General features: G+C 42.9%; 1 protein-coding gene across 2 annotated transcripts in view; it reads left to right on the forward strand.

Annotated features, from left to right (window-relative positions):
* The window catches only part of LOC110504964 (disks large homolog 3), a 181,115-nt gene that overhangs the window by 8,211 nt on the left and 158,512 nt on the right, over window positions 1-14,392 (forward strand). For both annotated transcript variants that reach the window (XM_036969790.1, XM_036969791.1), the window contains exon 4: window positions 12,915-13,028. In XM_036969790.1, the coding sequence (XP_036825685.1) occupies window positions 12,915-13,028 (114 nt within the window). The remainder of the gene's footprint in view (window positions 1-12,914; window positions 13,029-14,392) is intronic.

A 14,392-nucleotide genomic window follows, 5' to 3' on the forward strand; every position in this document is an offset into this window, starting at 1 on the left:
AATGATTCAATATTGCCTCATAACTTTGTTCCAGCTAAGTCAAAATGTTAATGAAATTGATCCTTGGCTGATTTCTATGGCCCATTAAGGGAACACTTTTTGGCCTGGCTTTAGTACTGGGATTATGAAATACTACGGCCTCGTATTACACAGTGTGTGTGTGTGTGTGTGTGTGTGTGTGTGTGTGTGTGTGTGTGTGTGCACGAGCGCTCATGCATCCGCTACAACCGCTTTTTCACCTGCTTTAAGTGAAGTGGTTTTTAATGTAATATTGATAGGACATAATAAATCAATCCAGGACATCCGATAGAAATCTCGTTTACCTGGCATGTTCATTCTGCCAAAATTGGGTCTTATATCCCGTCATGATTTAACCAGCCCCCAAAACAATCAAGTAATGGCAATGTTTTTTAAAATCCATGCATTAATAGCATTACGTATGGTCAGTCAAATAGGGAATGGGCAATAAACATGTCAGTAATCGCTTACCATATTGAATTGAATGGACGAGTTAACGCAGAAGATTGTGTTGTACAGTTCATGGCTGCTACACGTATCTTAGTGTGTGACATGACAGAAATAGGAGCCAAGCCTGGAGAAAGGAACCTGATTCCTTTGTTGAAGGTGTGAATGCTTTTAGAAAGATTCCAGTCACAGTACTTCAATGTATTTGTTGGCTGTAGGGATTCCTATATGTACCTTCTAGTTTAAACTATTCAACCTTAGTAGTATTGCACTGTCATGAACCAATCATTTCCCTGACATAATCAGATTTTCGTTCATTCAATGAATTACAGTCAGATTTAATGCTCACGTGACAGATATAATTTTTCAAATCCCTCATCTTATTGGCCCATGTCAAACACACACTGTGGTCACGCGTCACATCACGTCAAAGGCTTTAACCAAAGACCTAGTGCCCCACCCACCTTTCCTCTGATACACCCTGGTGCTGCTTACAACTACATCAGCCACATGCCCAACCCCGGCCCATACTCAATACCAGCCCCATCCCTAGCCTCAGACCCATCCCTCAGCCCAATCCCTCAGCCCAATCCCCAGCCTCAGCCTCAGCCCCATCCCTCAGCCCCATCCCTCAGCCCAATCCCCAGCCTCAGCCTCAGCCTCAGCCCCATCCCTCAGCCCCACCCCTCAGCCCAATCCCCAGCCTCAGCCCCATCCCTCAGTGCCATCCCTAGCCTCAGACCCATCCCTCAGCCCCATCCCTCAGCCCAATCCCCAGAGTCAGCCCCATCCCTCAGCCCCATCCTAGCCTCAGCCCCATCCTTATCCTCAGCCCTATCCCTATCCTCAGCCCTATCCCTATCCTCAGCCCCATCCCTAGCCTTAGCCCCATCCCTCAGCCCAATCCCCAGCCTCAGCCCCATCCATCAGCCCCATCTCTCAGCCCCATCCCTCAGCCCCAACCCTAGCCTCAGCCCCATCCCTCAGCCCAATCGCCAGCCTCAGCCCCATCCCTCAGCCCCATCCCTAGCCTCAGACCCATCCCTCAGCCTCAGCCCCATCCCTCAGCCCCATCCCTCAGCCCCATCCCCAGCCTCAGCCCCATCCCTCAGCCCAATCCCCAGCCTCAGCCCCATCCCTAGCCTCAGGCCCATCCTTATCCTCAGCCCCATCCCTAGCCTTAGCCCCATCCTTCAGCCCCATCCCTCAGCCCAATCCTCAGCCTCAGCCCCATCCATCAGCCCCATCTCCCAGCCCCATCCCTAGCCCCAGCCTCAGCCCCATCCCTCAGCCCCAACCCTAGCCTCAGCCCCATCCCTAACCTCAGGCCTCGCCAGTGTGGGCTATATAGGGAGGCAGTAGCAGGAGAAGTAGCAGTGGGGACTAGTGAATGGGACAGCTCAGCTCAGTGGCTGGTCAGTGAGGAGGCCCTAGCAGTGGGGGCTAGTGAATGGGACGGCTCAGATCAGTGGCTGGTCAGTGAGGAAGCCCTAGCAGTGGGGACTAGTGAATGGGACGGCTCAGATCAGTGGCTGGTCAGTGAGGAAGCCCTAGCAGTGGGGGCTAGTGAATGGGACGGCTCAGATCAGTGGCTGGTCAGTGAGGAAGCCCTAGCAGTGGGGGCTAGTGAATGGGACGGCTCAGATCAGTGGCTGGTCAGTGAGGAAGCCCTAGCAGTGGGGGCCAGTTAATGGGACAGCTCAGTTCAGTGGTTGGCCAGTGAGGAGGCCCTCATCAGCATTCCAGGCATGCTGTCACCTGAGTGGAGGATGGGAGGGACATTAAATGAGTCTGCAAATTCACTGATTTGGTGCAGTGAGGTAGGTTAGGGGGAGAATAGCTTCTGTAGAGATGGAATGAAGGAAGCTGGCTAAAGAGAGGCCTGATGTAAGAGTGGAATATATTAGGTTATCTGACTACATTTAATATTATAGAAATACCATGTGGAATCAAGTATTATGCATTTAGCTGACTAAGAGCAATACATGGTCATGGGAAGTGAATGCAAAACACAAGTATTATTTAATAACTTTGTAAAATTCACATACAAGGTATACATCTTAAGTTACAAGGTAATACTGACATTAACAAAGCTTCATTCTAGGCATTTAGATCCTAAGGTTAACTTACAGGACAAAGAGGCCTAGAAGCCTAGGAAATATAAAAATATCATACAACCATTCTCTAATGGGCTGGATACAGGATAAGAGAGAGGACAACAGACCATTCTCTAATGGGCTGGATACAGGATAAGAGAGAGGACAACAGACCATTCTCTAATGGGCTGGATACAGGATAAGAGAGAGGACAACAGACCATTCTCTAATGGGCTGGATACAGGATAAGAGAGAGGACAACAGACCATTCTCTAATGGGCTGGATACAGGATAAGAGAGAGTACAACAGACCATTCTCTAATGGGCTGGATACAGGATAAGAGAGAGGACAACAGACCATTCTCTAATGGGCTGGATACAGGATAAGAGAGAGGACAACAGACCATTCTCTAATGGACTGGATAGAGGATAAGAGAGAGGACAACAGACCATTCTCTAATGGGCTTTATACAGGATAAGAGAGAGGACAACAGACCATTCTCTAATGGGCTGGATACAGGATAAGAGAGAGGACAACAGACCATTCTCTAATGGGCTGGATACAGGATAAGAGAGAGGACAACAGACCATTCTCTAATGGGCTGGATACAGGATAAGAGAGATGACAACAGACCATTCTCTAATGGACTGGATACAGGATAAGAGAGAGGACAACAGACCATTCTCTAATGGGCTTTATACAGGATAAGAGAGAGGACAACAGACCATTCTCTAATGGGCTGGATACAGGATAAGAGAGAGGACAACAGACCATTCTCTAATGGGCTGGATATAGGATAAGAGAGAGGACAACAGACCATTCTCTAATGGGCTGGATACAGGATAAGAGAGAGTACAACAGACCATTCTCGAATGGGCTGGATACAGGATAAGAGAGAGGACAACAGACCATTCTCTAATGGGCTGGATACAGGATAAGAGAGAGTACAACAGACCATTCTCTAATGGGCTGGATACAGGATAAGAGAGAGGACAACAGACCATTCTCTAATGGGCTGGATACAGGATAAGAGAGAGGACAACAGACCATTCTCTAATGGGCTGGATACAGGATATGGGAGAGGACAACAGACCATTCTCTAATGGGCTGGATACAGGATAAGAGAGAGGACAACAGACCATTCTCTAATGGGCTGGATACAGGATAAGAGAGAGGACAACAGACCATTCTCTAATGGGCTGGATACAGGATAAGAGAGAGGACAACAGACCATTCTCTAATGGGCTGGATACAGGATAAGAGAGAGGACAACAGACCATTCTCTAATGGGCTGGATACAGGATAAGAGAGAGGACAACAGACCATTCTCTAATGGGCTGGATACAGGATAAGAGAGAGTACAACAGACCATTCTCTAATGGGCTGGATACAGGATAAGAGAGAGGACAACAGACCATTCTCTAATGGGCTTGATACAGGATAAGAGAGAGGACAACAGACCATTCTCTAATGGACTGGATAGAGGATAAGAGAGAGGACAACAGACCATTCTCTAATGGGCTTTATACAGGATAAGAGAGAGGACAACAGACCATTCTCTAATGGGCTGGATACAGGATAAGAGAGAGGACAACAGACCATTCTCTAATGGGCTGGATACAGGATAAGAGAGAGGACAACAGACCATTCTCTAATGGGCTGGATACAGGATAAGAGAGAGGACAACAGACCATTCTCTAATGGGCTGGATACAGGATAAGAGAGAGGACAACAGACCATTCTCTAATGGGCTGGATACAGGATAAGAGAGAGTACAACAGACCATTCTCTAATGGGCTGGATACAGGATAAGAGAGAGGACAACAGACCATTCTCTAATGGGCTTGATACAGGATAAGAGAGAGGACAACAGACCATTCTCTAATGGACTGGATAGAGGATAAGAGAGAGGACAACAGACCATTCTCTAATGGGCTTTATACAGGATAAGAGAGAGGACAACAGACCATTCTCTAATGGGCTGGATACAGGATAAGAGAGAGGACAACAGACCATTCTCTAATGGGCTGGATACAGGATAAGAGAGAGGACAACAGACCATTCTCTAATGGGCTGGATACAGGATAAGAGAGAGGACAACAGACCATTCTCTAATGGGGTGGATACAGGATAAGAGAGAGTACAACAGACCATTCTCTAATGGGCTGGATACAGGATAAGAGAGAGGACAACAGACCATTCTCTAATGGGCTGGATACAGGATAAGAGAGAGGACAACAGACCATTCTCTAATGGACTGGATACAGGATAAGAGAGAGGACAACAGACCATTCTCTAATGGGCTTTATACAGGATAAGAGAGAGGACAACAGACCATTCTCTAATGGGCTGGATACAGGATAAGAGAGAGGACAACAGACCATTCTCTAATGGGCTGGATACAGGATAAGAGAGAGGACAACAGACCATTCTCTAATGGGCTGGATACAGGATAAGAGAGATGACAACAGACCATTCTCTAATGGACTGGATACAGGATAAGAGAGAGGACAACAGACCATTCTCTAATGGGCTTTATACAGGATAAGAGAGAGGACAACAGACCATTCTCTAATGGGCTGGATACAGGATAAGAGAGAGGACAACAGACCATTCTCTAATGGGCTGGATATAGGATAAGAGAGAGGACAACAGACCATTCTCTAATGGGCTGGATACAGGATAAGAGAGAGTACAACAGACCATTCTCGAATGGGCTGGATACAGGATAAGAGAGAGGACAACAGACCATTCTCTAATGGGCTGGATACAGGATAAGAGAGAGTACAACAGACCATTCTCTAATGGGCTGGATACAGGATAAGAGAGAGGACAACAGACCATTCTCTAATGGGCTGGATACAGGATAAGAGAGAGGACAACAGACCATTCTCTAATGGGCTGGATACAGGATATGAGAGAGTACAACAGACCATTCTCGAATGGGCTGGATACAGGATAAGAGAGAGGACAACAGACCATTCTCTAATGGGCTGGATACAGGATAAGAGAGAGGACAACAGACCATTCTCTAATGGGCTGGATACAGGATATGGGAGAGGACAACAGACCATTCTCTAATGGGCTGGATACAGGATAAGAGAGATGACAACAGACCATTCTCTAATGGGCTGGATATAGGATAAGAGAGAGGACAACAGACCATTCTCTAATGGGCTGGATACAGGATAAGAGAGATGACAACAGACCATTCTCTAATGGGCTGGATACAGGATATGGGAGAGGACAACAGACCATTCTCTAATGGGCTGGATACAGGATAAGAGAGAGTACAACAGACCATTCTCTAATGGGCTGGATACAGGATAAGAGAGAGGACAACAGACCATTCTCTAATGGACTGGATACAGGATAAGAGAGGGGACAACAGACCATTCTCTAATGGACTGGATACAGGATAAGAGAGAGGACAACAGACCATTCAATTTCTACCAGATCTGACTTGTTTGTATACAAAATCAACTGGTGACCAGTCCTCGGACCAAACCAAAAGTAGTAAAACTAATATATTGAACCAGCCAACCTCTAGGAAGGGGTCACGTCTATTTGTGATGACCTGCAGGGTAGGCTTGTTACCATAGAGACAAGACAGCATTCCTGAGAAGACGATTGCATACAGTACCATCAGAGTTCACTCTGAAGAACGACAAGTAAACACAGAGATCACCCATCCATATAGATGACATCAAAGTAATCCTCAGAGAACAAGTTTCAGATAGATACCAGACATGGCAGCAATAGTGTTATTCTAACACACATTTCTGTAGTCAATTCTCTGGTTACTGTTGGAGGGAGAGAGCGATACATTTAGACCCCTCAGAGGGGGGCAGTGAGTACTGGCCCTTAAATCAATGTCCTTTGTGTCTTCCTTGTGTTCTTGGGCTGTTTGCCATGTAGCCCCAGGTGACAGAGAGCACAAAGAGTTGAATCTAGTTCGGACCTAAAAATGTGATTCCTGATACTGTAAATATGGAATGTCCTATTTGTGTGATTGGTCTATTTCGTTACCATGACTGTTCATAGGAATGTTTCTAGTGAACACTGCATGCTGTTTGTTGACTCATGATAAGTAACTCATAGACTCATCTTTCGACCATGCATGTGCATTCATTTGAAATATGATACAACTGTCTGTATGTCATGCTTTTTACGGGATGAGGGATGTGTTTAACTCAAGCTCTTGCTCAAGTGGGTGTGGTTGAGGTCAAGTAGCCTGCATGCTTCTGTTAGTGTGGTGTCTATATTACACACATCAGCCTCGTGTTAAGGGTAAGATCAGGACACGCTTTCACTTCTGCTGGGAGGACAAAGAAGCGCTGGAGCCTTGATCATCAGGATAGTAATCAATCCAATTTTGTCCCGAGCCTTTTGTGACCTTGGCCTACTCTGAACGCTGCCCTCTGCTGTCTGTTAAGGGTCTGTGCGGGTTAAGCTGTGGCCACAGCAGCTCACAGGTAGGCTAAGCCTCTGTGTCAGATTTAATGTTGAATAACGTGGTGTGTAAGAATCAATAGCTGCCAACATCCTCATATCCTTTCATACAATTACAGTCTTTAGGCTACCAGCCTGTCCTGCATTAGCCTGGAGCACACACACCAAGGAATGAGGGTTCCTCGGGAGAGGGGATGGTTCTATGTGGAACCATACAGACCCAAAGAACCCTTTGAGCCCTTCAATGGATCTTTGCAGTTCAAAAAAGTGTTCTTTCCTCTTTTAGTGATAATGTAGGGGCAGCGGCTCATTAGAATATTATGGGGTGTGGTTTGCGCACAGCTCATTTTGTGCAACTGTGAGTGAGCGTGTCATTCCAATAGATCTAATATGTTGTGTTATGCCATTACAAGTTAAATATGACTATGGACAGTGACGGTGTCTTGTGAAAGACTCAGTGAGCGTCAGATGAGAACTATTGTCTGAATCAGTGGTCCTTGTTTCTCCCCAGGGGCCCCAAGTTGTTCCATAGCTAGAACAACTGATTCAATTTGTCAATTAACACAATAATAAAACCTATGGAATTTTAAACAATATACTATTGCTAACCAGGAGAAGTAAGCCTGTCTCATTCTTCAAAAGGTTCTTTGTAGAATCTTTGAGATTGAGATTCTATACAGAACCTTTCTCCATTAAGGTTCTATAAAGAACCATTCAAAGGGTTTTAATGATAGTGGAACCCCTTTTGGAGCTATATAGAACCTGGTGTAATAGTTCTTTATAGAACCTTAGGAAAGGGCTCTTTTATAGCACCATAACGGTTCCATTTAGAACCATATGAGCATGGTTCTTTATAGAACCTTCCAAAAAGGGTTCAGTACAGCATCAAAAAGGGATCCGATATGGTCACAATCCAAAGAACCCTTATTTGACACTAATTGAACCATTTGTTTTTAGTGTGTAGGAATTACTCCTGTCATGTTTGTCATGTTCAACAGATATTTGATAGACTGGTCCGTCCAGTTTATACTGTGGCTTTACTCCATTTGTTCTACTGGGCCCCGGTGACTGTTTGCACAACAAATATCAGTCAGTCATTGGTCGTTAGCAGAGAGGCAGGCGGAAAGAGTGCCCAGCCGCTATATTACTCATAGCTACCCATAAACGTTGTCCATAAAAGGTCCATAAACGTTGTCTTTTTACTGGTTTTACTGTATTACTCATAGCTACCCATAAACGTTGTCCATAAAAGGTCCATAAACGTTGTCTTTTTACTGGTTTTACTGTATTACTCATAGCTACCCATAAACGTTGTCCATAAAAGGTTCATAAACGTTGTCTTTTTACTGGTTTTACTGTATTACTCATAGCTACCCATAAACGTTGTCCATAAAAGGTCCATAAACGTTGTCTTTTTACTGGTTTTACTGTATTACTCATAGCTACCCATAAACGTTGTCTTTTTACTGGTTTTACTGTATTACTCATAGCTACCCATAAACGTTGTCCATAAAAGGTCCATAAACGTTGTCTTTTTACTGGTTTTACTGTATTACTCATAGCTACCCATAAACGTTGTCTTTTTACTGGTTTTACTGTATTACTCATAGCTACCCATAAACGTTGTCTTTTTACTGGTTTTACTGTATTACTCATAGCTACCCATAAACGTTGTCTTTTTACTGGTTTTACTGTATTACTCATAGCTACCCATAAACGTTGTCCATAAAAGGTCCATAAACGTTGTCTTTTTACTGGTTTTACTATATTACTCATAGCTACCCATAAACTTTGTCTTTTTACTGGTTTTACTGTATTACTCATAGCTACCCATAAACGTTGTCTTTTTACTGGTTTTACTGTATTACTCATAGCTACCCATAAACGTTGTCTTTTTACTGGTTTTACTGTATTACTCATAGCTACCCATAAACGTTGTCTTTTTACTGGTTTTACTGTATTACTCATAGCTACCCATAAACGTTGTCTTTTTACTGGTTTTACTGTATTACTCATAGCTACCCATAAACGTTGTCTTTTTACTAGTTTTACTATATTACTCATAGCTACCCATAAACGTTGTCTTTTTACTAGTTTTACTATATTACTCATAGCTACCCATAAACGTTGTCTTTTTACTGGTTTTACTGTATTACTCATAGCTACCCATAAACGTTGTCTTTTTACTGGTTTTACTGTATTACTCATAGCTACCCATAAACGTTGTCTTTTTACTGTTTTACTGTATTACTCATAGCTACCCATAAACGTTGTCTTTTTACTAGTTTTACTATATTACTCATAGCTACCCATAAACGTTGTCCATAAAAGGTCCATAAACGTTGTCTTTTTACTGGTTTTACTATATTACTCATAGCTACCCATAAACGTTGTCCATAAAAGGTCCATAAACGTTGTCTTTTTACTGGTTTTACTGTATTACTCATAGCTACCCATAAACGTTGTCTTTTTACTGGTTTTACTGTATTACTCATAGCTACCCATAAACGTTGTCCATAAAAGGTCCATAAACGTTGTCTTTTTACTGGTTTTACTGTATTACTCATAGCTACCCATAAACGTTGTCCATAAAAGGTCCATAAACGTTGTCTTTTTACTGGTTTTACTGTATTACTCACAGCTACCCATAAACGTTGTCTTTTTACTGGTTTTACTGTATTACTCATAGCTACCCATAAACGTTGTCTTTTTACTGGTTTTACTGTATTACTCATAGCTACCCATAAACGTTGTCCATAAAAGGTCCATAAACGTTGTCTTTTTACTGGTTTTACTGTATTACTCATAGCTACCCATAAACTTTGTCTTTTTACTGGTTTTACTGTATTACTCATAGCTACCCATAAACGTTGTCTTTTTACTGGTTTTACTATATTACTCATAGCTACCCATAAACGTTGTCTTTTTACTGGTTTTACTGTATTACTCATAGCTACCCATAAACGTTGTCTTTTTACTGGTTTTACTGTATTACTCATAGCTACCCATAAACGTTGTCCATAAAAGGTCCATAAACGTTGTCCATAAAAGGTCCATAAACGTTGTCTTTTTACTGGTTTTACTATATTACTCATAGCTACCCATAAACGTTGTCTTTTTACTGGTTTTACTGTATTACTCATAGCTACCCATAAACGTTGTCTTTTTACTGGTTTTACTGTATTACTCATAGCTACCCATAAACGTTGTCCATAAAAGGTCCATAAACGTTGTCTTTTTACTGGTTTTACTGTATTACTCATAGCTACCCATAAACGTTGTCTTTTTACTGGTTTTACTGTATTACTCATAGCTACCCATAAACGTTGTCTTTTTACTGGTTTTACTGTATTACTCATAGCTACCCATAAACGTTGTCCATAAAAGGTCCATAAACGTTGTCTTTTTACTGGTTTTACTGTATTACTCATAGCTACCCATAAATGTTGTCTTTTTACTGGTTTTACTGTATTACTCATAGCTACCCATAAACGTTGTCTTTTTACTGGTTTTACTGTATTACTCATAGCTACCCATAAACGTTGTCCATAAAAGGTCCATAAACGGTGTCTTTTTACTGGTTTTACTGTATTACTCATAGCTACCCATAAACGTTGTCTTTTTACTGGTTTTACTGTATTACTCATAGCTACCCATAAACGTTGTCTTTTTACTGGTTTTACTGTATTACTCATAGCTACCCATAAACGTTGTCTTTTTACTGGTTTTACTGTATTACTCATAGCTACCCATAAACGTTGTCTTTTTACTGGTTTTACTGTATTACTCATAGCTACCCATAAACGTTGTCTTTTTACTGGTTTTACTGTATTACTCATAGCTACCCATAAACGTTGTCTTTTTACTGGTTTTACTGTATTACTCATAGCTACCCATAAACGTTGTCTTTTTACTGGTTTTACTGTATTACTCATAGCTACCCATAAACGTTGTCTTTTTACTGGTTTTACTGTATTACTCATAGCTACCCATAAACGTTGTCCATAAAAGGTCCATAAACGTTGTCTTTTTACTGGTTTTACTATATTACTCATAGCTACCCATAAACGTTGTCTTTTTACTGTTTTACTGTATTACTCATAGCTACCCATAAACGTTGTCTTTTTACTGGTTTTACTATATTACTCATAGCTACCCATAAACGTTGTCCATAAAAGGTCCATAAACGTTGACTCTTTACTGGTTTTACTGTATTGGACTCTTCTCTGGCAGTAAACACTGTGTGAATATTCATCTAGCAACGCTCATCCAAATTGTTCAAAGGTTTTAAAAAGTATTCTAATAAATGCAGCAGTTGGATATTGGATGAAGATACTCCAAACATTTTGAATTGTTGTAATGAGAGATTGTCTTAATTATAGCAGATAAAACATTTTACTGGCACAGAGTTCAGGGATTTTGGTGGGAATTCAGGTATTCAATTTATTGTCCAAGACACCTTTTTTGTTGTTGTTGATTTCACTCATATATAAATGTGCTTATTGTATCAGGTATTTAAAAATATACATTTTGTGTTAAAATATAGAACATGATATGTGCCTCATTTGCATAAACATGCCAACTGTATTTACATATATGAATAAAGTAACAGAAATGAGTGGAACAGGGCTGCAACCACTAAACACCTGCTCTGTCTACCCTACCTGTACTCACCTGCTCTGTCTACCCTACCTGTACTCACCTGCTCTGTCTACTCTACCTGCACTCACCTGCTCTGTCTACCCTACCTGTATTCACCTGCTCTGTCTAGACCTACCTGTACTCACCTGCTCTGTCTAGACCTACCTGTACTCACCTGCTCTGTCTACCCTACCTGCACTCACCTGCTCCTTCTAGACCTACCTGCACTCACCTGCTCCTTCTAGACCTACCTGTACTCACCTGCTCTGTCTAGGCCTACCCGTACTCACCTGCTCTGTATAGACCTACCCGTACTCACCTGCTCTATCTAGACCTACCTGTACTCACCTGCTCTGTCTAGACCTACCTGCACTCACCTGCTCTGTCTAGGCCTATCTGTACTCACCTGCTCTGTCTAGGCCTACCTGTACTCACCTGCTCTGTCTAGGCCTACCTGTACTCACCTGCTCTGTCTAGGCCTACCTGTACTCACCTGCTCTGTCTAGACCTACCTGTACTCACCTGCTCTGTCTAGACCTACCTGTACTCACCTGCTCTGTCTAGACCTACCTGTACTCACCTGCTCTGTCTAGACCTACCTGTACTCACCTGCTCTGTCTAGACCTACCTGCACTCACTGCCCTGTCTAGACTGCCTCATTAATTAAAGTGTGTCAATAGCAGGATTCCCTTGGTTTAAAGATCAACATGCTTGGCTATTGATTAAACCAAGCTATACATACTTTACATTGTTTGCGAGAGCAGACATAATATCACTTTCTGAGTGTTCATTTTCGGAATCTAATTTTGTAAACATTTCAACTGTATTAAATGAATACTCTATTTCAATTCCACACAAAATTAACTACCATCAAAATAAAGGTTCCTTGTGATGTAAGTGTTGTGACGGTGCGTTAAATCCCTGACGAAGGTTTAGCGTTCTTGTTGATTCAACGATAAGACAATGTATTCCATTGATCCTATTTCCACCATTACCGGGATGTGCTTGACAGGTCATTTACAAACATTTCCACGGTCATAACGTCAATTGGAAAAAAACGTCAGGCACAAGCAAGTATGAAAGAGTCGCAGGAGTCAAATGAAAGCAATCAATCCAGTGACCATTTAAGTGACAAATGGATTTTTCGCCCCAAAACACAGGAAATAGATGGCTGAAAAAGACAGCTCCTCGGGTGGGCGGGGCATGCGTGTTGCTATATTAATCAGGTATTGATCTATTCCATCCTGTCCTTCCTACAGAACTCTGAGGAGGAGGAGGGAGTGTCGCGGGTACGAGTGACCAGCAGGAGGAACCCTCAGAAGGTGGAGCATGTGTTGGGGCTGGTGAGCCGCTACCACATCGAGACGCCTAAGGTCAGTCACCCAGGGTCACCCATGGGTCAAATGAACGCTCCATAACGTAAAGGAGCCCAATCAGAGTGTCTCTCTCACACTCCTGTTCCAGCTTGCTCAGTGAAGCGTCACATGGGTGCCCTTTCGTTATTTTTTTCATTAAGCTCAATGACCTTTTTGAACATGTTAATAATCAGAGAAGGATGTCACAGCTCCTGCATCACACGGAATCACAGACAAATCCCAGAGACTCAAATCAGTGATATCAGTTGTCATGACCACAGCCTTTAGTACAATTCATCATATTGTTGATATGAGAATATTTTCAATTGTTGTAGATTTTGCTGGTGTGGGTTTCTGAAATTCCACCTCTATTTTTCAATTAGATATTTGTGGAGATGGAGGCTGTAAAATTGCTTAGTTTAGGTTCATTATGTCAAGTAAGGAAGTGGCAAGCATGTTGACAGCCGTTTCAACTTCTTATGTAAACACTGGGCAGATGATGGGGCCTGGTAGTTCATGGTATTTAGCTTCTTCTAATTTGGTAAACTGTCATACTTTCGAATATCTTTAAAAATATATATGTTTTGAGACAATATGTAAATTATGTAAATCATGAATGTATGATGAATCATCAAAGATCAAAAATATGTCTATACCACAGGAGGCTGGTGGCACCTTAATTGGGGAGGACAGGCTCGTTGTAATGACTGGAGCGGAATTAGTGGAATGGTATCAAATACATCAAACATGGTTCCCATGTGTTTGATGCCATTCCATTTACTCCGTTCCAGCCATTATTGTGAGCCTTCCTCCCCTCAGCAACCTCCACTGCTCTCTACTGTATGTTAGTGTAATCTGTAGCAGGTCACGTTACCTCAGAATGGAGGGGTGTGACTCACCTGCTGTCACACAGCCCCTGTGTCTGTCTGTCTGTCTGTCAGGGAGCGGGAGGGAGGCCTCCTGTCCATGTTCCCTAGTACAACAGTACAGTACCATGGAAGGCCTTGTTTTCACATGCCTTCCCAATCACAACACACCCAGCGGCACACGGCAGCATAATACCCACAGGCGCTGGCTTTTCAGCTGAGCCGAGAACTAGTGCATGGGGCGGGGGCATTAGGAGAGAGGTTCGGGGGGTAGAGGGTAGGGGGCTGCTGCCTGGGTTAAGGCACGGTGGTACAGGATCACTGAGCTCTATGGTAATGTAATATCAACATAAAAGCACAGTGACAGTACAGTTTGACTCAATGGTGCTCAGTGAATAGCTGGGCTGGATAATATGGAGCTGGGTGGGTAGTGCTGAGTTCCTCTCTCTCTCATGGAGGGAGCCGAGGAGGCGGCGGGGGAGGGATGAGTGAGCGAGGGAGAAATATAGGGAGAAA

The sequence above is a fragment of the Oncorhynchus mykiss genome, chromosome 31 (assembly GCF_013265735.2).
Source record: "Oncorhynchus mykiss isolate Arlee chromosome 31, USDA_OmykA_1.1, whole genome shotgun sequence".
Lineage (NCBI taxonomy): Eukaryota > Metazoa > Chordata > Actinopteri > Salmoniformes > Salmonidae > Oncorhynchus > Oncorhynchus mykiss.